At 43.1% G+C, this 24,319-nt stretch overlaps 1 protein-coding gene across 16 annotated transcripts in view; it reads right to left on the bottom strand.

Annotated features, from left to right (window-relative positions):
- The window catches only part of CAMK2B (calcium/calmodulin dependent protein kinase II beta), a 209,053-nt gene that overhangs the window by 103,937 nt on the left and 80,797 nt on the right, over positions 1 to 24,319 (bottom strand). For all 16 annotated transcript variants that reach the window (XM_081171658.1, XM_081171646.1, XM_081171654.1 and 13 more), the window contains exon 3: positions 5,728 to 5,787. In XM_081171658.1, the coding sequence (XP_081027784.1) occupies positions 5,728 to 5,787 (60 nt within the window). The remainder of the gene's footprint in view (positions 1 to 5,727; positions 5,788 to 24,319) is intronic.

The following is a 24,319-nucleotide window of genomic DNA, read 5'->3' as shown; positions in this document are numbered from 1 at the left end:
GATAGATAGATGATAGATAGATAGATAGATAGATAGATGATAGATAGATAGATGATAGATAGATAGATAGATAGATAGATAGATAGATGATAGATAGATAGATAGATAGATAGATAGATGATAGATAGATGATGGATAGATAGATAGATAGATAGATAGATAGATAGATAGATGATAGATAGATGATGGATAGATAGATAGATAGATAGATAGATAGATAGATAGATAGATAGATGATAGATAGATAGATGATGATGATAGATAGATAGATAGATAGATAGATGATAGATAGATAGATGATAGATAGATAGATAGATAGATAGATAGATGATAGATAGATAGATGATAGATAGATGATAGATAGTTAGATAGATGATAGATAGATAGATAGATAGATAGATAGATAGATAGATAGATGGATGGATGGATGATAGATGATAGATGATAGATGATAGATAGATAGATGATAGATGATAGATAGATAGATGATAGATAGATAGATGATAGATAGATAGATAGATGATAGATAGATAGATGATGATGATGATAGATAGATAGATAGATAGATAGATATAGATAGATAGATAGATAGATAGATAGATAGATAGATAGATGATAGATAGATAGATAGATGGTGATGATAGATAGATAGATAGATAGATAGATGATAGATAGATAGATAGATAGATAGATAGATAGATAGATAGATAGATGATGGATAGATAGATGATAGATAGATAGATAGATAGATAGATAGATAGATAGATAGATAATGATAGATAGATAATGATAGATAGATAGATAGATAGATAGATAGATCTTAGTTTACAAAAATAGGTGCATTGTCTCTTTTCAAGTTGCATTTTCTACAGATCAGTTTCATTTGTTGTGAGACATTAGTGTTACATACTGTACACTGTTAGGTTAGGAAGAAAAGAGGGGGAAAGAGGGGAGGGGAAATTGGTGAGTGAGGTGGGGTCGGGTGGCAATGCTTCTATTCTTCTACTTAGTGTATGTATGGGGTTTTGAGTCAGCGTCACTTGTGTGAGTTCTCTTACTATTCGCTTGTTGTATTTTCTTGGTGGTGGTGAGAGGTTGTGGGTGGCCTAGGGTGTGGTTGGTTGTCTTTGGTTGGCTGTAGTGAGATTTGTTTTTGTGTGTTTGTTTGGATCAGGTTAGCCAGATTGATTCATATGCTGTTGGCGGATTCTTGTTGTTGTCTTGTTGGGCTGTGTACGTGATAAAGGGGAGCCATACGAGGGTGAAGGTGTCTTCTTATATTTGTCCCCATGTCAGTTTCAGTTTACTGGTTAGTTTTTCTAATAAGGCTGTTTCCCATACTATTTGATACCTTTGGTCCATGCTTACTCCTGACAGGTCTCTCCAGTGTCTGGCTATGATGCTTCTGGCTGCTGAGAGTAGGTGGGTTATGAGTTCTTTGTGGTGTAATTGGGCATTATTGTCTTGGAAGATGTTCAGTAGGAGTGACTTATTTATGTTTGTGTCATTGGTGTTCATACTTGTAAACTGCTTAGAGGTCTCTATGAACTAAGAGGTATAGAAATAAATACATTTATTGTAATCTTCTTCTTCCACCTGCCTTGCCCCACCCTCCAGTCTATGTTTCTCAATTTGTATTGTATTATTTTATGCACTGTGGCTTGCCGTTGTTTTATTGATTGTAATTTCGAAATTATTTATTGTAATTGTTAAGAGTGGGTTTCTGTTTAATTTTTGTATGCTGATATTATTATTCTATACTATTCTAATGATTGTTGAATGTTAGCTTTAAAATAAGCAATCTACATCAAATAAAGTATGTTTTATTATCACATTTTTGTATTGCATTAGATTGTTTTAAGGTGTACATTCTTTGTTTTTTCAGCTTGTAAACCGCCTTGAGTATTGTAAGATAGAAAGGCGGTATACAAATTAAAAGTGATGATGATCATCTGCACTCCTTAGATGTTCAGCCCTGGGTATGTAGGTTAGATAGAAGGGGTCCCCCAGACGGATGAAATTGATGGACTATGCAGAACTGGATAAATTAACAGGAAGGATTCGAAATAAAAGTGTGTGTGTGTGTGTGTGTGTGTGTGTGTGTGTGTGTGTGTATCCCCAGAAAACATTTCAGCACAGGGTCCCTTGCACAAGGAAATAGCCCCATTACACTGCCTTCCTTCATGTCGTGAAAACAGAAATGTCAGGCCCATTGAAATGGAACATGAGATGCAGAACCAGGCCAAACGATTTTGCTGCCTAAAGGGAAAGAACAAATGATGCCCCCCTCCCTCAGTTAAGTTGCATTGCACCCAGGACTGACCAAGATATTTTGGCACCTGAGGCAGAAAGTCCAGCAAGTGTCTCTCCCTGGGAGTAAAAACATAATCACAGTAAATTAAATAGCTAAGATTTTACTGCCTTTTCATTATACCCAAAATCAGTTGCCTTAGGCAACTCTCTCACTCTGCTTACTGATGGGACTGACCCTGCATAGACGTGAAGCTCTCTTATGTCATTCAAATAGAAAGTGGAGCAGGAAACATTGCATAAAATGAATGAAGCCCTTTTTCTTCTCAGATTTGTGGGTATCTTTTCAGACTGAAGCGCTTTAATGTTAGATTGAACTTCCCTGCAAAGTGGAACTGGCATGAGGAAATGTGCGTGGTGCTAAATATCCTTTCCGCTCTCCTCGAAAGGTCAAGATCCAGCCCTCCTTAAGGGAAACAAAATTCATGGGCTTCTGAGACCTGGTTCTTTTTCTGTGCTTCAAGACATGTTGTTCCTCACCAGAACAAGGCTAATTAAACAAAAAGGAGGGGGAGGAATCATTTGCAAATGAAATACCACATCTCCAAAAGTTCTTTGCAGATGAGGAGAAAATGTCTAGCAAGACAAACAAATACAGGGCCAATGCTTATAAACAGGATTTGATTCTGCCAAAATATGACTACTACTCAGTCTCTGCATTGAAATTCATGCAGGATGATGCCTCAGTTCTGAGGGCCAGATCCCACAAAAGCACTACACCAAGAGATCAAATCCAAGAGAGCGTGGAAGGCTATCAAGCTGCCATGGCTGGACTGAACACCTACTTTTCAACTGGAATTTAAAGGCGTATCTACAGCACAGATTTAACACTTACAGTATTCAATAGTCATTCCTGTCCCACAGGGAATCCTGGGAAACGTGTGAGAAGGGCTAGGGACCTTGAACAGAGAGTTCTTAGCAGCCTCACCAAAGTACAATTTCTAGGGTACTTTGGAGGAAACAAATTTACAGATGTGTGTTTGTACTGCAGAGATGACTGGAGGGCAGGCATTCCTAAGAGATGGGATACTCAAGTGAGCCTAATTCACACCACCAAAGGAAAACCTGAATGCAGAGGATTTAGGGAGAAAGAGTGGCAATATTCTACAGGAAGAGCTCACTATTTGTAGTGCGCAACTTATATGAATGGCAAACTCGTTCTCGGAGTGTCTGTCTTTCTGTAGCCAAAATGGCACCATTCACACACAAAAGCAAAGTATAGACAGGCGTGGGGAAGGTTTGCAGAAAGAAAAGTAGCCCCTGGGAAAGGGATCTAGAAACAGTTCAGTGGGGGCTTGGCATATGCAGTAGCCATGGAAGAAAAGGGAACAGTTGGTTAGCTGGTACCCTCAACAGAAATCCACATTCCAACATTTTGTTACAGGTCCAATTGCTCTTTTGTAAGTATCATAGTAACTCGGCAATAATATTCAGTAAACTTACTCAATAAGACAATATAGCATTAAGTCCACAGGACAGGAGAACATTATGTGCAGGAGATTGAACGCAGCATTATACTTCCCTCCCTGAAATGTCTTCACTTTGTTTTTAGTGCAAGCAAACTGGATGTTAAAAAAGCACTCCCTAGGATCAAACAAAAACAGCTGGTTTGCCTAGCTGCATGAATGTGTCATCATGCTAAAGAAAAAGGAGGGAGTTAAGCCTCATGGGCACAGTGTTTGCTTTAACCTCTGCGGGGGGGGGGGGGTGTCAGCAAAACACTAAGCATTGCCCCACGGACACTCAGCACTACCAATCAACACAAAATGTAAGGCGCATACTTTTGTATTATACTGTAGATGGAGATTCTGGTCACTGAATGACTGTAAGTGATCAAGGAAGAGTTGTCACCTCTCCTAGCAACTGTTTGCACCTTCTTATGGAAGCCTGCCTCACTTTACCACAGGGCTTCAAATAATTAGCTGGTGATATATGCCTAATAGCTTCCTTAAATCCTTTAGAACAATCCCATAGTGAAGGCACAAGATCCCCGCATCATGCACAGAAAACGGATGTCTCCGTATGGACACATGCATCTTCCTTTCGCAAACTCCCCACTGCACAAAGCCCTTGTACATCCTGCACACCTCACCAAGACTTCCACGCCGTGGCATCTGCTCCAGCTCCATTATATAACAAACTGGTTTTTCGTTTTTCTTTTGCACTTGTGTCTGTCTCTAAACCTACCTAGAAGGTGCCCATGACGACATTGTTTCCATAGAAACTAATGTACTTCAAAGGGAGAAAAACAGAGGACTAAAAAAAGGACCCCCCAAAAAAGAGGGATTCAAACAAAATGACTGGAATAAACAGACTGCACACTGGAGCGGGTGAGAGGGGTGTCATAGTCTTAATTAGCCAGTTGTCTGAGAAGGAAAGACCTGCCTAACATGCTGCTTACTGAAACTCTTGCTCTCACATCTTTGCTGACGTCAGCAACTGCAGTGGGCTTGCAAGATTACCTAGGGGTGCATTGAAACCAGCAGGGTTGAGGGGGTGTGGGATTGAGCAATCAGTTGTGCAACAAGAATGTGCAGTCCACAATCCATACCAGCAGTTGTTGCTGGTTTTTTATTCCTCAAATTTTATTTCCCACTCAGGTTGGTGTATGTAGATGTGATTACTCCATGTTTACCCTCCTAACAACCTTGTGGAGTAGGCTAGGCTGAGAAAAAGAGGCTCAACCACAATTTGACCCTGACTTGAAATTATGGTTTATTAACTCACTGTGGTTTGTATACACCATCAGTAGCCTTGCCAAGTTTCTGCGGCCATGTCAAAATTCCTCACAGGGCAAATGATAATAATGCAAAACTATCCATGTTTTGCGAATAAAATAGAGTAGGGATCAGGAACCTGTTGCCCTCCAAATGCCGCTGGATTTAAACTCCAATCATCCCTGACCATTGACAATACTGGCTGGGGCTGATGGGACACTTGTTTCCATGCCTGAAATAAAGCAAGCGATATAGGTGGAAAAGCATACTTTTGAATTACATCAGTGCAGAGTACAGGGGCAAGGAAAAAGTAGTATCCCATTGGTGGGGGTATAACTTTTGGGACTGGCAGCCATATCCTCCACTTACTCAAAAAACTAGTTGTTGAGTAAAGATTTATCCCAGTCACGGGATCTGGATGTTCTAACTGCTGAATTTGGATTTTGCAAATGTAGATTGCTAGAATCTGGAGCACTGGAAGTGATGGTAGTTTGGAAAGGATTGGATATGCCATGTCTGCAATGAGAGAAACATGCTGCACAGATCTGCTGGAACGGGTTCTGGACAACTGCCTTCTCAACCTGAGTTTTATATATATGTGAACACAAAACAGGCAAGTATTGTTAACCCTGGCAAACTCTTCTTCTACAGCGAGAAACTTTCCCCACCTCCACTTAATCCCTCCAAGACAGATACTTACCGATGTTGGAATGCTTCAGGAGACGGCAAATTCGAGCTTCTCGCTCCAACTTCTGATGATCTGAAGAAAAATAAAGAGCAAACACTCTTGAGCATGCCATCCAAGTTAGCTTATTCTGAGAGTCTGTCCCTTAGTATTTGGTTCTGGCCAGCATCTCAAATGCAGAGGCTAGCATTTCCCTGATATTAGACCCGATCTACATATTACAGATAGTAGAATTCTGGACTATACTACTTCACACTGAAGATGGGAGCCATGTTTTTTAATGCCCCCCACTAATTAAACACACACACACACACACACACACACACACACACACACAATTCCTTTCAGGTTAAAAAGAAACATGCCAAAAATAAACACTCTAGCCAGTTGCATAACATGGGTTGCCAAGAAGACCAAGTATTCTGCCCCTCTTTGGCGAAAAAACCTCCAAACACACAAATGCATACTTCATGCATCTCTCCATACAGGGGGTGGGGTTATTAAGAGAGCCAGGCACAAAGTTCCAGTCATGGTGCTCCTCTGACAAAAAGTGCCAAGGGCCTTTTTCTAGTTGCGGTGCTGGGAGGTGGCTGGATGGTGGGAGGAGAGGCGGGTTTAGGAGTTAAGTGGCAACCCACCTCCACAAGAGGGTGCGAGAAGAGAAGAGGAAGTAAAAAAGGGGGGATTCCTTTCACAAAGATTGTTTCCGAGTTCACTCATCCTATCTAACTTGAACCAAACATGTATGTGACATGTTGTTTAAAACATTACAGTATTTGATAAATTAGCCATCTCTTTAAAATAATACAATTCTACAACTAATACAAAGACATTCCAGATACCACCAGCTTCTATCATGTTGTCCCTTAGCTGTTCCCCCCCCCCCCAACTAAATGTTGAACTCTTTTTTCATTCAGAGGGGGGAAAGAGCAATGGGATATGGCAGAGGCTTATAGAACTATGAACAGGCTTGAGAAAGCAAAGAAAGATAAATTATTCTCTCACTTCCTTAATGCACTTGTATTCAAGATCATTTAGTTGCTAAAATTCATTGTAGTGAGTTCAATAGAAACCAAAGGATATACCTTGGAAAAACACATAGTTAACATGGTTTTTTGCCATGGGATGTTGTGCTGACCATTACTCATTCATCCTCTGAGGCAGAAGCAAGGTGCTACCTTTCTACATAGAAATCTGACTCTAAACTTGTAACAAAACGGCCCTAGTGTGTTAAAACCATCTCTGCAGACAACTGTTTTGACTGGAAGCCTGTAGGTAGGACTTCATTTTTTTAATGTTTAAGTGGAAGAAAATGCATGCATATAGAGGATTAACTGAGTTACGCTATGATCATAATTATAATAATCATCAGTATCATTATTATTATTTATGAGTCACCTCTCATTCAAGGCAATTTACTATTGTACAATAAACACAACTAAAAGTGGCTTTTAAAATAATATCAAAACAACCTAAAATTGGTTTTAAAACAATACAAATAAAAACCCAAGGCAATGACCAAAATGTTCATTCATTCATTCATCTGGAAAAGTTTATTGAAACCAAAATATCTTCAAATGTTGCCAGAAACTACAGATAGTGAGTGCCTTGCATCTCAATAGAGATGATGTTCGCCAAACTGTAATGATGAATGAGGTAGTGAAGTTTGGTTATCATGAATCAAGTGGAGCATGACTGAAAGAGCACTCATTTCCCCAGAGGTGGAAAGGGCTGCTTGGGGTCCATCCAACCAGTTATATATCAGTTTTGAAACTGCACAAACCTAAAAATGACTTATAATTTATAAGGGGTAATGGGGAGAATAAGGGAGGACAAAAAGTAAGTGAAGAGCATGAGAATATTAGGAGTTTTGCTGGACTGAACCAAAGGCCTATCTAGCTCAGCATTCTGCTTTCAGCAACCACACTCTCCTACAAATGGCAAGACTCTTATACATGGTTGTGGCATAAACCTAAGGAACAGTGTTCCATGGTAAGTCACACCACACTCAACGGGGTGCAAAGCAGACAAAACGTAGTCTCTTCTCTTCCTAACCATCTACCAATTTCCTGGCAGAAATTAGCTTAAATGTCCAGGAAAATCCAGACGTATGGCAGCCCATGTCGGCATTGTCGTTTTAGCCAATTTTCCACAGAAATAGCTCCAAAACATCCAATGTCTTTGTGGTTTTGCAAAAAAAAATACCCAAAAACAACAACAACAACAACAACAACAACAACAACTTTGCCCAAAACAAAAAAGCTCAACAACTTTTCTGTCTGGATTTCTTTTTCACTTTTCGAAAACCCAAACCAATGTGCTTGTTTCGTCTGCCAAACACCCCATCCTTATTCAAACTTCTGTGAAGAGCCCTGTATTATGACTTCTGCACTAGAGTTGTTTGTATATTTGCATAATTTATTCCAAGGAAGATGGCAGAGCTTCCTTGATGCAGGGAACATGCAGTGCTGTTTATACCGTTTACCAACCACCTCCTGGTCTGAGTCAGAACTTGGATGAAAACTGCCAGGCCTTGAAGAAAATGGAAAGGTGCTTGGCAACAGTTGCCTAACCCTTCCTGCAACCATCCAAGCATCTACCTACAGACTTTTACTCCTTACTCCCCAGCCACATACCAAGCCAACCTCATGCCCAGTATGCAATATGCAGCACCGGCCCTCCACTGTAAGCAGGTGGTGCTTTGTGCTATGTTAAAAAGCAACTCACCAAATCATAGAATTGCAAGGAACAAAAAAGCCACCTAGTCCAGACCTCTGTTACAACATTGGACCAGTCACCATCAAGCTATGCAGATCAGCCAATGCAATTCAGGATGCCTTCGGTCTTGCCTTCTATACAGAGGCAACATAGCTTAGTGAAAAACACATGCTTGCTGCGCAGAAAATCCCAGATCCAATCCTGGCTATCAGCTTCCTCCTCCCTAAACACAGGGTTGCCACTGTAGTGGTCAGCAATGAGGAAGATGGGGACAAAGCTAGAATCAGTTAGCTCTGCCCGTCATTAGCTCTCACCAGCCATCCCTCCACTACTATAGACACCACTAGGCTAGTTAAACAAATACTGTGACCCAGCATATGGCTGCTTCCTACCGTTCCTGTTTAGAGAAAGAAGAGATTCCTGCATAGAGGAACATCTTTGATTGAGATGCAGCAATTTCACTCTGGTAATTTACACTGAGATCCCGATATCCTATGCATAGGCTCCTGCTGATACTCATGATGAAATCCCCAAATTTTCAGAACTGGCATTTTGAGTGGCCTATGAAGGAATGTCCAGCAGAGATTTAATGCAAGCCACTTTTCAGCTAAAAAGAAGGGTAGAAAAATACTTTCACACACACAGAGGTAGCATACAAAATGCCTTTCTTGAGAGCATTACAGTAATTAAATCCGTGCCAAGCTACTGGAGCTTGCTATCTAGGGAGACCAACTTCACCCCTCTCTCTGATGATCACTGGTTGCATGTGAGGCCCTTCTTTTTTGACTGACCTCTGGATTGTCAGGTTGTTACTTTCATTTCTCAAGCATGCCAGCTTAAAAAAAATAAAAATCTGTTGTTTCTGCCTCCTGTACTGTTTTAATTAATAAATTTTATTGTATCATTCTTTTTATTGTTAGATGGTTTAATTGTTGTCAGCTGACCTGGACTGCCATCCTTACAAAAAACAAATTAATACATAAATAATAATTAAATGCATTGCCTAAATTGCTACAGCTGTGACCTAGTAATCTGTGTGACTCCCTGAACATCCGATACACAAAAGTATAACCCCGGCTCATTCATTCATTCTCATCTCATTGCCGACTTTTACTTAATTCTTTGCGTTCCTACGTAATCTGATTAAAAACTGAACACTGTAACAACAGGGTCATAATTATTAAACCTCATTTTCTGTCCCTTGTTGTGTACTACCCATCTGTTCTTCAAAATGTTCAGTTATTAATTTTATTTTTAATTGTAAATCTTTTCCTTGATTTCTATTATTTGTTGTTATTATAGATTGGAGTCCCCAACCTTTTAGGGCTTGGGGTGCATTTGAAAATTTAAGGAGTTGTTTTGGGCACCACAAAATACCCATTTCAACAAAAGAAAAACTGACAACACTCAGAACTTCCCCCAAAAGGCAAAACCACCAAGCAAAAAGAACACAGACAAAAAAGAGAGAGCAGGCAAATCTCTCAGACAAACAAAACTCTTCTTAAAGGGTGAGGGAGTAAAGGGAGATGGGAAAAGTTTCTCTCAATATTTTATTGTGTTGCTCTCATATATTATCTACACATAATAAATTCCTGCACTCTGCTAGGAGGGTCAAAAACAGCCCAAAAATTGCAGTTGCTTGCAAAAGCCTAAACCAGCTACTTGAAACTGCTGATGCTAGCTACAGGTCAGAAGGTCGCTTCCTGCCTAGCCAGAAACTGCTGTTAACCGAAAAACCACTAGCAAGATGTTTCCTGCTTTACTTCTGCTTTTAAGAAGAGATACGAAGGGAAAGCTTAGCTAGCAAAAGAAGACACGTGTACAAGGAGGTGGGAGGGAGTGCTTGGCTTAGCAGAAAGACAGGAATGTCTAGCAAGCAATAAAAATGTGTTTAGCAAGCAAGTCTGCGGGTATAAGAAAGTCTGTTGAAATGTCTTGCTTTACAGCCAGTACATTTTTAGGAACTATCGAGTTGGCTGTCTCTGAGTACAGACTTCGACTCTGTGCTCAGATCTCAATAAACTCTTTTTCTCCAAAGAAGATATTGCTTTCCTGGTACTTTTGTTCCCTCCGAGGTCCAGGGGATGGCGTGGCTAATGGATCCCTAGGTAAATAAGGCTTCATCTCTCTGGGGGCTCGCTCGGGATAAGCCCCCTCTCCAAATACGGACCGGAGGGCCAGGCTCAACCAAGGTGAACAGCTCCGATCGGCGTTCGCATTTCCAGTGCACACCCTGCCAGTTTGTAGGGGGAAATTGCCACACCGTCCTGGAGTGGAGACATCTGGTTGAGGGAGAATAAGAGGACAGAACGGCGCCGAGGGGACAGGTCCGCAGCGGAAAAGGTAAGCCCGAAGGAAAGGGCTAGGGGCCCGAAGGAAAGGGCTAGGGGCCCGAGGGAAAGGGCCAGAGGCCTGATCAGCCTCACCTGGTAGTTGGCAATAGGGTGCCCGGCAGTAAGAATGCCACCAGGAAAGGAATTGGTAAAGGTTTGGGAAAGGGAATGGGGAAGAGGGAATTAAGTGTTTTGTTGACATGTGTGTCAGATACTCCAGTGGATGAATTGTTGAATGAGGGCCAAGGCTTAGTGTCCCCTTGGCCGAGCGATTGTAGGGTTGTGCATTTTCTGACAAACTGTAGCATGTGGAGTGTGAGAGAATTTTGAAAACCCAGTTAGGAGGGGAGTATCTGAAAAAAATAGGGTCTGGAGCAAGCCAATGTATTCCTCTGGAATGCTTTTTAAATAACTGGAAAACAGCCACGAAGAGTGATGATTCAAATTGAAAAACAGAGACTCAAAACTTTATGTGAGGTGGACTTGCCAACCCAGGGAACTGCGTGGCTTTGATTTGCAATTAATCAACCTCCTGTGGCAAATCAACCCCCTGTGGCAAAATATATTAAATGTCCACCCAGACCAGATCCCCTATATCTCTACATGGAAGACCAATGTAAAAAAAGAATCTACCATGGCTAAAGTCTTGCTGTGACAGCAACACACAGAACAGGATTTGTACAGTGAAGCCTCTGGTGTTAGAAGACCCAGAAGATGAGGAGAGGGGAGTGATTAAGCCACCACCTTACACTCCACCAACAGCCCCCCCCCAACAACCCCCCCCAGGCCAGGATCAAGAAGCACAGGGAAGTGCTGGTGTAGGGGGAGGAGGACCTGCGAAGGAGGATAGTGAGACGGAAGAAGAGGAAGAATTTAGGAAGACACTAGATGATATGAATCAAGGAAAGAAAATGTGGACAGAAAGACAGAAAAAGAGACTAAAGGAGTTTGTAAAGCCATTTGAGGAAGAAGTTGGATGTAAGCCCCTTGTTAGTTGAGGCAGCAGAATGCTGCACCCCTGAAAAGAGGAAGAGATGGCAACGTAAGTGGGGACAGGCGGCGAAGAGAGTTATGTCTCACAGACAGTATGAGAAAACCAGGAAGGATCAGGCGGCTGGAGAAATGCCCCTTCAGAGGGTTTATGATCCACCAGCCCCTGTCCCAGTTGGACAAACGAAAGCACCACAGACAGCATATACCCTTTTCAAGTGCAGATGTTTGTAATTGAAGAAATCAGAACCCCTCTTTTGAGGAGAATCCAGCAAAGATTGTAAAATTGTTTGAAGGGATTTTTTTTTTTAAAACCTATAATCCCACTTATGATGATGAACAATATCCCCTGGACTCACTACTAACTACAGAAGCATTGCTTGGCCCCTGCATGAGTCAACTAGGGGAATAGAGAAGGATCCTTTTATATGGGGCAGGGAACAGCAGCAGGCTTTTCAGGATCTCAAAGTGACATTACAACAAGCCCCAGTGCTTGGCATCCAAACCCCGAGAAGCCTTTTACCCTGTTCACAGATGAAGACCAGGGGGTTAGCCAAGGGAGCCTCATGCCAGAAACTGGAAAATTGGCAGCAACCCGTCGAATACTTGTCAGAGAAGCTAACCCCAACAGAACAGAGGTTCCCCCCCCCCCGTATGAGAGTGATTGTGGCAGTGGCCACCCTACTCACAAAGGCAGATAAATTCACGTTTGGACAGGACACTAGCTGTGTAACTCCAAGAGGAAGTGCCAGATGCTGTTATAACATTCACGCCTGAAGTTTCAGGTTACCACAGCCCTTAACCTAGCTACCTTATTACAGGTAGGAGAAGGTGAACAAGGGAGCTGCCCACTCAGTCTTACCTGTGCCTGTAACAAAACCCACAAACCAAGTGGTTAATATAATTGTGGCCACAGGTAAATCACCAAAGGCCCCGTTTTTGCAGTCTGTTACCTGCTGCCTAGACAAATTTTTGTATATACCAGAATGTCCCATTCCTTTATTGGGCCGAGACTTGTTAACAAAATTACAAGCCCAGATTTCCTTCCAACCAATGGGGAAAGTAATGATGACAACTGGACCAGCAGGAGAGTTTTCTTTAGAAATACCCCTGAGAGACCATTGATGCTTGATGATGGTAAAAGAAGAGGAGGGAATCCTCCCTGTTAGCCTGCTTCATGATGTTGACCCTAGACTATGGGCGGAAGATAAAAACCAATACCCCATCCCACGACAGGCAGCTGAAGGAGTGTGGGTGCATTTGAAGCGATTGCTTCAACATGGAATTTTGAAACAATGCCAATCACAGTGAAACACCCCACTGTTGCCAGTGAAGAAGGAAGATGGTGGGTACTGCATATAGGCCCCAAAAGTTCTGGAAAATAGGAAAGGAAGAACAGGACTTTGAAAAACCACTGACCCAAGAAACAGGGTCTAATTGGGTGTTCATGTTGCCCTTGGCTTTGCTTAGAGTTTGTAGCCTCCCATTGAAACGTATTCACTTGTCATCCTTTTGAAGTGATGTTTGGGAGAACGGTTCCTTATGTATGCATGCTTTCACCTATCCCTGCTCAAGATGTGGAATTGAACAATTATGTACAGTCTCTCTCTCGAGATTTTCTCTCTCAACCCAGGCCCGAACTCCTTGCGTGACCAGTTTGAGCCAGGTGACGAGGTGTGGATAAGACTGGTCCCAGGCACCACTGCAACCGTGCTGGAAGGGCCCATCTGCTCTCCACACCCACAGCTGTGAAGATCGCTGGCACCACCCCTTGGGTCCACCACATTCAAGTGGAAAAAGCTACTTCAGATTGGACTGTGTCTCAGCATCCTGAAGATCCCCTCCAGTGACGACTGCCTTGCTGATATCACTCCAGAGGCTGATATCTCTACGCACGGTGAAGAATTGGATGGGAGGGGCGCCCACAGGCAGCGCCCCCAACGTAGACATTTGTTCTCCAGCCAATTTAGAGGCACCACCAGGACTTTTGATATTGGTACCAGTACTTACTCCAGACGATGTGGAACCACGCTACACCCTTGATGAACAGCAGTGGACCAGCCAAGAAGGAGCAACGCTCCAGGAAGGACCAGACAGCCGTGTTTTTGTACCCCAACATCTGGCCAGCACAATTGTAAAGAATTACCACGAGTCCACCCATTTGGGAGGCCCAGCTGCTAAAGCACACCTTGGGAGAATATTCTACCTCAACTAACTGCTGCTATATCTAACTGCTGCTATATCCCAAAATGTGCCCTGTGCGCCAACCAAGAGACTGAGAACTATCACCCTTTGAACTTCTATATGGCAGGCCAACCCCTTTCGTCCGAGGCATCCCCGCCAGTTTGGGGCAGATGGGAGATCACATCACCCAAGAACAAGTGCAATTCCTGTGTTTGTTGTGTGTGTTTGCTTCCTTTCCAGGTATTCCCTCGAGCGTACACCTGCAGTCCCGCGGCAGTCTCGCTGAGCCGGTTCACCAGTTCCTCTGAGTGACAGCGTCTGGCGACCCCCTCATCCCCAACTGCAGTAAAAGTAGTCGAGGTGATCCCCTGGGTACATCATATGCATCTGAAGAAGGGTGTCTGGACTTGCAAGAGAAATCCTGCTGACCCTCTGAAGTTGATCATCACCTTGTGTCTGACGCTACCAGGAAAAAGCGTTAGGCCACGGGCAACGCGATCCTGCGACTAATCATCACAAGGACAGTTACAAAGACTTTCTCTTTTCTCTCTTATTTTCTTTATTGACTTGCTCTATGTCTTATTGCCCTGACCCTACCGAACCATACCAACCCTATTGGCCTGCTGGCCTCTGCTACGACTGGTTCGTCTTGCCGGTGGTAAGAGATGGCGTGCTCCTTGGCTATTGGAAACTGGGGTTTGATGAGATTACCGTATTGAGACACCCCACTACCCCGTTGTGGCTCCTCTCTCACACCACTGACCAGCACGCGTGGACAGTGCTCTTACGGGAAGCTGCAGAGACGATCGAAATCTATTTAGTTCTGTACCGCTCTTGCTGTTGTGGGAGGGTAGTCAACTGTTATCTGGAAGGTAAAGCACTGTACCAACCTCATTTGATAGACCAGGTCCTACTCTTAACCCAGGTCATAGATGGGACAGAACCTATCTTAATGCAAGTATTGCAGGGGTGGGAGCCTTAACCAGGTGTGCATTGAAATTACTAAACAAGTGCCAGTAAGAATTGCCACCCCAGGATTTCAGCTTCCATATGCTCTGGTCACTAGGGAGGCAGCACGAGAGTTCAATCCACCCAACAGGGTTAATAGAAAAATTGACCCACATAGTGGGAGCATCAACTCACCGGTGGGCTCTCATCCTTGAGGCTCAACAGGTAGTCGGGCACAAATATCAGTGGGCTCTTTAACAATGAGCACACCCCCTGAATATTGGTGGGAGGAACCATGGAGATATTGGGTTTGGTGGGTAGGAGTGATATGTACCGCCCTTGTCATATGGATGCTCTCGTATTTCTGTTGGCATGAACGGTATCGTATTTGTGGGAAGAATAGGCCCAATAATGCTTCTATTGCTTTTCTGCTTCTGTATACCCTGCTTAATGCAATGCCTGCAACATATGATGGGAAAGATGATGTCTCGCATGATGGGACCTCGCGTGATTGCTTTAATGAGAGAATATAGACCCCTACCCCAGAACGAATCTAAGTAATAGATTGTTCAAAAGAAGAGGACGGAGTAAAGGGAGATGGGAAAAGTTTCTCTCAATATTTTATTGTGTTGCTCTCATATATTATCTACACATAATAAATTCCTGCACTCTGCTAGGAGGGTCAAAAACAGCCCAAAAATTGCAGTTGCTTGCAAAAGCCTAAACCAGCTACTTGAAACTGCTGATGCTAGCTACAGGTCAGAAGGTCGCTTCCTGCCTAGCCAGAAACTGCTGTTAACCGAAAAACCACTAGCAAGATGTTTCCTGCTTTACTTCTGCTTAGTAATGCCCAGCCAGAAACTGCTGTTAACCGAAAAACCACTAGCAAGATGTTTCCTGCTTTACTTCTGCTTTTAAGAAGAGATACGAAGGGAAAGCTTAGCTAGCAAAAGAAGACACGTGTACAAGGAGGTGGGAGGGAGTGCTTGGCTTAGCAGAAAGACAGGAATGTCTAGCAAGCAATAAAAATGTGTTTAGCAAGCAAGTCTGCGGGTATAAGAAAGTCTGTTGAAATGTCTTGCTTTACAGCCAGTACATTTTTAGGAACTATCGAGTTGGCTGTCTCTGAGTACAGACCTCGACTCTGTGCTCAGATCTCAATAAACTCTTTTTCTCCAAAGAAGATATTGCTTTCCTGGTACTTTTGTTCCCTCCGAGGTCCAGGGGATGGCGTGGCTAATGGATCCCTAGGTAAATAAGGCTTCAGGAGCTTGACAGGCACCAAAGAGGACACCTGTGGCCACCATGATGCCCATAGGCACAATGCTGGGAACATTGGTTATATATAATGAAAAAGTAAATACTGATGGGAAACTTTGCAAAAAATACCTAAGAAAAATCTAATTCATACAGTGGCACCTCAGGTTAAGAACTTAATTCGTTCTGGAGGTCCGTTCTTAACCTGAAACTGTTCTTAACCTGAAGCACCACTTTAGCTAATGGGGCCTCCCGCTGCCACCGCACCGCCACCATGCGATTTCTGTTCTCATCCTGAAGCAAAGTTCTTAACCCGCTATTTCTGGGTTAGTGGAGTCTGTAACCTGAAGCATCTGTAACCTGAAACGTCTGTAATCTGAGGTACCACTGTATATCGATAAGCAATCACAATAAGGTAATCAATAAAAACAAACTTTCCACCTACATCATGGACCTGTCCAATAGTATCACCTGTCGCCCACAATCCTATCTGAATGGGGATCCAACTGCATCCACTTGTGAACTTTTGCAACTTCATAGGCAGATACCAAAGCTTTAAAGCTTCATCAAGAAGAAAGGAAATCTTATGCTGTTTAACATAAATGACTCCAAAGGGTAGTGCAGCCCCAGAATAGTTATTGCTCCCACAAATGCTCACCTAGCTTTCAGGCACAGTTTACTGAGGCCATATTTGGCAGGTATTCAATCCTTGCTCCCCTAATAATGGCCTTTGCCTTCAAACTCCAGAAAATGTAAGTGAACTTTTCAATCCAATTCACTCAAGCTGCAAGGTCTGCTAGCAGGTTATGGGCGCAGGCAATGATTTGGAACCCTAAGCAGAGTTTCCAAAAGCTCCCCTTCCAAAAGCCTTTCCGTCCCAGCTGCAGTTCTCCAATGAGAAAGCCAGCAAGAAGGGGAGTAGATTCCAAGGGAAGCAAAGAGAAGGGGCTGTAGTGTAAAGATTGGAGTGGAAAGATTGGAGCTATAAAGAAAGAGCAGGCTGCAAAGAACAAAGGAAGGGACAGACAAAAGCAGGAGACAGTTTTGCATTGCTGAGAACTGAAAGTTGCAGAGAGATAGAGAACAACGGCTGGAATGTATGCAAATGCAGTAATCCCCAAGTTGAATGAGAAAATTTTCAATTGTGGAAGTTCAAGATAGATAATTTTCTAGCCAAGGAAGATTTGTAGCACTGTGAAAGGCTGTTGTGATTTGCATGTCTCTTGGGACATGCAATTCCTAAAGACCTGGCTTTGAATGCTACTGGGTTACCAATAAATAGACAGCCTGATGCTGTTCTTGTAAAGGGTTGTCCATTCTTCCAGAACATCAAGAGTCCCATAGAACATAATGGCAGTCTCTGTTTCAAATTCCATAGCCCCAAAATGTCTTTGATCTGGCAAACCTACCAGTGAAATGATGTGCCCTTGCAATTAATACGCAGCAGACATTCATCCACCTGACAGCTGACTGCAATTAGCAGCCTACTACCAGGAGGAAACCCAGGGGGAAATAGATCACTGGATTCAAGTCTGAAGGGCACCGACAGAATGGCAAGATGGAATTTCTGCTGTTTGGTTATACAGGACTGTTCGGCCAATATTGTCTCTCATCCAGGGAAGCAGCAAGGCAGCATTTATGGAATAGTGAAGAACACAATTTATTTATTTCCTCTGAAATTTAATCATCGGTTTTTACAGAAAACAGTCTCAAAGTAACTCAAAACAAGTTAAAATACAAAGATTCAATTCAAAACCCAAGCAATGAAACCATACCTAGGTACTATAAGTGTTACTCCACTAGTATTAATGACAAGGGAAATATTTTGTCCTACTCAACCAAAAGATGAATATGCAGAACTGGTCCAGAATCAAGCCACATCAAAATCCAAATGGCCGGGGGGAAATAATGTAATTGCATTGCACCTTAAATCTGACAATGGTGGTGACCAGGTGAACCTCCTTGGGAAGAGCACCCCACACTCAAAGAGTCACCACTTAAAAGGATTATTCTCTTGCTCCTATCCTCTGCATTTCCCTTGAGGGAGGCACACAGAGGTGATGGTTATGATTGTAATGTTCAGGTAGGTTTGTATTGAAAGAGGTGGTCTTGGAGGCACTGGGGCCCTGAGCCATAGAAGAATTTATAGGTCAAAACTAGCACTTTGAATTGAGCCTAGAAACCGACTGGTAGTCAGTGCAGCTGAGACAGAATTGGTGTTATATGCTCAGGCTGCCAGGTCCCATTCAATAATCTGTCTGACAAATTCTGAACAAGATGCAGTTTCTGAATGATGATGATGATGATGATGATTTATATACCACCCTTCATCACAAGATTTCAGGGTGGTTCAAAGGATAAAAACACAAGGTTAAAAACACAAGTAAATATTTAAAACAAAAACGACAAAACAATACTCCCCACCAATTGTCTTCAGATGCAGCCCTGTGTATAATGCACTGCAGTAATCTAAACTGGAGGTTACCAGAGAATAGACAACCAAAACCAGGCCATTTCCATTCAGATAGGGTTGTAGGTTGACCATGACCCAAAGCTAATGGACGGCACCCTGTACAATGGAGACACCTTGTACCTGCAATGACAGCAGGAGTCTAGAAGTATTCTAAGCTGCATACCTTCTTCTTCAAGGGAACCCCATCCAGAACAGGTTGCACCCAACCAACTAATCTGAGGAACTACCCACTAACAGAGTCTCAGTCTTATGTGGATTGAACTTCAATTTATTGGCTCTCATCCAGTCTACTACTGCAGCCCGGCACTGTTTCAGCACATCTCCTGCCACACATGATTGCATGCCATTAGCACATTGAAGATAACACACTCCCATCTCCGGATTACGCCATTCAGCAGTTTCATGTAGAAGTTGAATAGCATGAGAGAGAGAAGAGTGAACCCTGTGCAACTCCACAGTGGAGGTTTCACAGGACTGAACAGAACCTGCCAATCATCCAGTAAGTGCAGAATCCCCAACTCAAGCCACTCAACAGGGATGTACGCACCCTGTCTCTCTCACAATACATGTCTTCATACAGTCTCAGTGCCAAAACCAGGCCAAAATTCTGATGGAAACGGATAAAGAAAACGAGTCTCATCCAAGAGTGCCTAGAATTTCAGTGACCACCCACTCAAGAATCTTGCTCAAGAAAGGGATATTAGCAACTAGCCTACAGTTGTGCAGAACTTCCAGGTCTAGCTAGAACACATGCACACTCAATATCTCTGTTTTATACATCACTGTGACACAACTGTACACAAACACACACATCATGGCCAGCCCTATTATTACGCAGTGAGATAGCTTCCTTCCCATCCTCTCATCTTTCCCCGAGTCCTCTAAGCTAGCCTGCTCTGTACCCCCAAGTCAAATGCCCTCAGGTACAGTAAAAGATGCTGACTTATCACCAGTGTTCAACAACCCATCTGATCAGCTTCCGTACGTTGACTAGGGAGAGATACTGCCTTGTCCTTTGCCGCAGACAGCAAAATGTCTTGAGCCAGCACACACATACATGCACAGATCCTATGCACGTTTAGTGAGAAATATATCAACACTGACAACTGGGAAACACTGACCTGCAAGCGCTCCAGATGGAGAACAGCCTTTACCAAAGGTGTCATGGGCTTGGAGACACTCGAACTCAGGACACAAGGGAGAAACGTGCTAGGGGAAGGCACGCTTGGCAAATCCACACTGTGATCAACTCCCACCCAGAAACCAATGTCCCCACTGTGGAAGGACATGTGGATCCAGAATTGGCCTCCACAGTCACTTACGGACTCATTGTTAAAACCATGTTTATGGAAGACAATCTTACTCTATGAGTGATCGCCAAAGAAGAAGAATATCAATAGAATTTACTACCAAGGTTTTTGTGTATGGGGTCCCACTCACAAGTGCTAAAATACTTAGGGAAACATTTTATCCATAGGTCCATGTCTGAGCACATAGAAATCTAATCCTGGTCTTTCTGAGTGTGAATCACATATTTGGCCCTATGAATAGCTAGCATCTACTATCTGACTGTAGCTCTTTAAAAATGAAGCTGGATTATTTTAGAGTTGTACCTCTGGTTAAGTACTTAATTCGTTCTGGAGGTCAGTACTTAACCTGAAACTGTTCTTAACCTGAAGCACCACTTTAGCTAATGGGGCCTCCTGCTGCTGCCGTGCCCCCAGAGCACGATTTCTGTTCTCATCCTGAAGCAAAGTTCTTAACCTGAAGCACTATTTCTGGGTTAGTGGAGTTTGTAACCTGAAGCGTATGTAACCTGAAGCGTATGTAACCTGAGGTACCACTGTATTTTGTAAGCAAAGTGGAATAAGTTGGGATTTCTGCCAGTAGTGCAGACCTTAAAGGCAGATTCTGTTGAGAGGAAAATGCAGCAGGTCTAGATTGTGCCCAACTCTTCACAAGCAAAAAGACTATACAGCAGGCACATCTTCTGCCATGCTCCTTAAACATTCTCATTGGCCACTCTTCTTTCATCAGTGAGCAGGCAGGGCTGGCCCAACAATGACACAGAGCCACTTCAAGTGATAAATTTCAGATAACATTCAAAGGCTGCAAACTGTCAGCTTGTACAATCTATAATTACAAATATGTATTTTATCATGGAGGGAGCCATTAGTGTCATTCACTTGAGACACCAAAATGTCATGTTCCATTGAAGCACCAAGACCAGGAATGCCGATGTCACTTACTTAACTCTCTCCCTGACCCCAGGCTCTAAAGAGTGACAGGCAGCAGCAGCTTGCCTCTTCACTTATTTACAATGCAGCCCCGGCAGGCCTGATGCGTCTGAGATGCCTCAAGTCACCACCGGCCTGCAGTCAACAACTCTAGAACTGATATAGCCACGTTCAGTCTAGCACTAGCTTGGGCTGGCTGAAGACTTCACATTACAGTCACATGGCAAAAATCTGTGAGAATCATGCTGCCATTTATTGCTTTCTCACCCTCTCTTACAGTCCTACTTTCTGTAGCAGCTGTTCTTCTGTCCCAGGGGTGGGAACAGTGAGGGCAGACTGCAAGCAAACTATTGTCAAAAGTACGTGCTGTTACCTGCAATAGGAATGAGTAGGACAAATGCGAAGACACCAGAGCATGCATGTGCTCGCAAAACCCGTGCTTGCTGGTTTGGCTTATCAGGTAGGGGGCCTACATTTTATTGCCAGAGCTCAAGTGGAGGATGGGAATGAAACCTACACTGTACCTCTGCACTTGAATACTTTTGAATACTGTACCTCTGCAGCTTGAATACTTTTCGTCCCCTTCCAGCTCACTTCCTGTATTGGAGCAAGGCTGTGAGGTGGGTATGGGTGAGTTAAAGCAGTGGATCATAGAGAAGACTTACTGGCTGGCAGAGACTTTCCAGGATTTCTCCCATCAACTGCTACCTGATCCTTTAAAAAAAACAACAACCTGGAGATGCCAGAAATGGAACCTGGAACCTCCTGCAGGTGCTCTGCCACTAAGCTATGATCCCAAGGGTGGTGAAATGAGGCCAGATATAAGAAAGATAACACTGCATACTCTACTGGACAAAATTTGAACAAAGCTCAGATATGACTAATCAGGTGTCACATTCAGTAACAGCAAGATACAAACTTGTTATTTTTCAAAATGAAATAAAAATATAAGAGGGAAATGGTGGTGCTGCCAGTTGTGGCTAAGAAGGAAGGAAAAGGAATAGAGAAGAAAGAGCTCTTCTAAACCAAGCTATGTCTGGCGTTTCAGTCATCTGCTATTTCCGATGGCTGAAAAGCTGGAGCAAACTACTAAAAACCGAGTGGATGGATTTACAACCTTCCTTTGCTTCAGTACTGCTTAAAGGCCCTCTTGGAGCTTTATCCCCTTTTTAGCAAAGGAATTAACAGTCTGGTGGAGCAGAACCGAAGAAATACCTGCAATTCACACCTCCTGACCTTATCTACCCCCTCCCCCAGCCTACATTATAGTAACACTGACCGTTAGAACTAAAATACAGTACAAAGGAAGTTGTACTGATCTATTTAAAAATTCCAGTTTCACATTCCAGCAATACATTTAGGGCAGGAGTGGGGAATCTCTTTTTTTTAAAAAAAGATATTTATTAAAGTTTCAGCATATTACAAAAACAACAGAAAAAAGTAAAAGAAAAGAGAAAAAAACAAAAATGAAAATACAAAGTAAAAACAGTTAAAAACAAATCAGTCTTTCCATATCTTACCTTTCATTTGCTTGTTTCCCTGACCTCCTCACACCTCCCTTTTTTGTATTCCAGTTCAATTAGTTAATTCAGCAAATCCTTTCCCTCTTTGATTTTATCTTAATCTTTTATCTTAATATATTATAACTTTAGGTTATCACCTGTTAACAATCCATTTTTACATATTCCTTTATAATATTGCTGCTAAAAACCACTTAACTTCAATCCAACCTCATTCTAACATAGGAGTGGGGAATCTCAGGTCTAGTTGCCTCTTTATCTGTCCCTTGAGCCTTGCTCTAGGACAAAGCCGGGTCACAACCCTCACCAGTCCTGCTCCTTTTGACCAGCTGGAATGGTCCCTGAACTGATCATGTTTCTTGCTTACTAAGCAGGTTATTCGATGGAGGTGCGGGAGTGCGGTATAGAAACCTCTGGCTTTTGCGATGGGCATAGCCAGGATTTTTGTTGAGGGGACAGGACTTTTGTTAGAGGGGGCAGAACTGACGGGATTCGTCAGTTAGTTTAGTATTTCTATTGTTTTACTTAATCTAGGGGGTAGCAGCTGCCCCCCCCCACCGGCTATGCCCATGGCTTTTGCACACCTAGAATGTAGACCCTTGTACAAAGGTGCATACTACCCACAACGGCTACATTCTGCCTCCACTGTCAGAGGTAATATGCCTCTGAATGTCAGTTGCTCGGAATCACAAATGTGGAGGGTGGATGGAACTGAAAGTCACAAAACAGTGAGCAAGCTTTGGAGTTCTCAAGAAAGCTGACTGAATGATAAATGGGGGGAGAAGAGAAAAGCTGGTTTGATGTTGAAGCCACAAAATCAGTGTTTAGCCATAAACCCAATCTAAATGTGACATTATTCATGTCTTTAGCTCTTGCATGGCTGATCCTCACCCCTTTCCTCCATCAGTAATAAGCAGTTGCAGAGCGAGGGCTGAGCCAGTTGAGGACCACAATTCCCCTTCCCTGCTAGTCCCAATCCAGCTCTGTTGTGTGTCTGTATCCCACCGGGCTAGTTGTTATTAAAAGACACAAAAAAAGGACTTGAAATATATAAAATGGAAGAAGAAATAGCAGGCTTAACTACATTGTGATCTGCTAGGTATGGTGCAGATTTTACCTTGCACCTAAGATTGCAAGAAAATAATGTCTCATCCCTCCGTTTTAAAATAAAATAAAATAAAATCCTACAGTTACCTAGATCTGTCTCCACCCTTAATCAAAATGGCACAGGTTCCTTGTGAGATACAGAATATTAGAGCCAATTGTCAGAAAGCCATGCAACAGCCCCAGACCTTGCTTACGGCACACGCAGCAAAGGCTGCTGCCAGCATTTTATGTTCCTAGCTGGTGCTGCCTACTAATCAGGGGCATTTGCAGGCAGACAGGCTGTCTCTGTTGATGCTCAGGGATCCCCCTCAATCTGACACGTCAGGAGCATTTCCACAGCAACAAAATTGCTTCTGAACAGAGTGTTCGGTGAAGCGGCTGTTGCCTTTGAAGGCTGGGGGAGGATCCCGCTGGTGTGCAGTACTGCGCTGTGGGAAGTATCCTTTCTTCCAGACTCCAAGGGTCACAGAGGAGTCCCTCACTTTGCAATGACTCTGAATCAACCCCCACAGAAGAGTCATGTGTTGTCAGAAGTAAGAATCCAGACTAGGAAACTGAGGGCCTTCTGGTAGTTTCCCTCCCTGCGAGAAGTGAGGTTACCGGGAACCAGGCAGAGGGCCTTCTTGGTAGTGGTGCCTGCTCTGTGGAACGCCCTCCCTTCAGATGTCAAGGAAATAAACAACTATCTGACTTCTAGAAGATACCTGAAGGCAGCCCTGGGTGGAGTGTGTGTGTGTGTGTGTGTGTGTGTGTGTATGATGATGATGATGAAATGGAACCATCTAATTGCACATCTATGCAGCATTTTTCAAATTTTAATGCAACCCTTCACTGCCTTCA

This window comes from Podarcis bocagei (assembly GCF_964188305.1).
Source record: "Podarcis bocagei genome assembly, chromosome: 15".
Classification (NCBI taxonomy): Eukaryota; Metazoa; Chordata; class Lepidosauria; order Squamata; family Lacertidae; genus Podarcis; species Podarcis bocagei.
The sequence above is the reverse complement of the archived record's forward strand: the minus strand, read 5'-3'. Positions and strand labels throughout refer to the sequence as shown.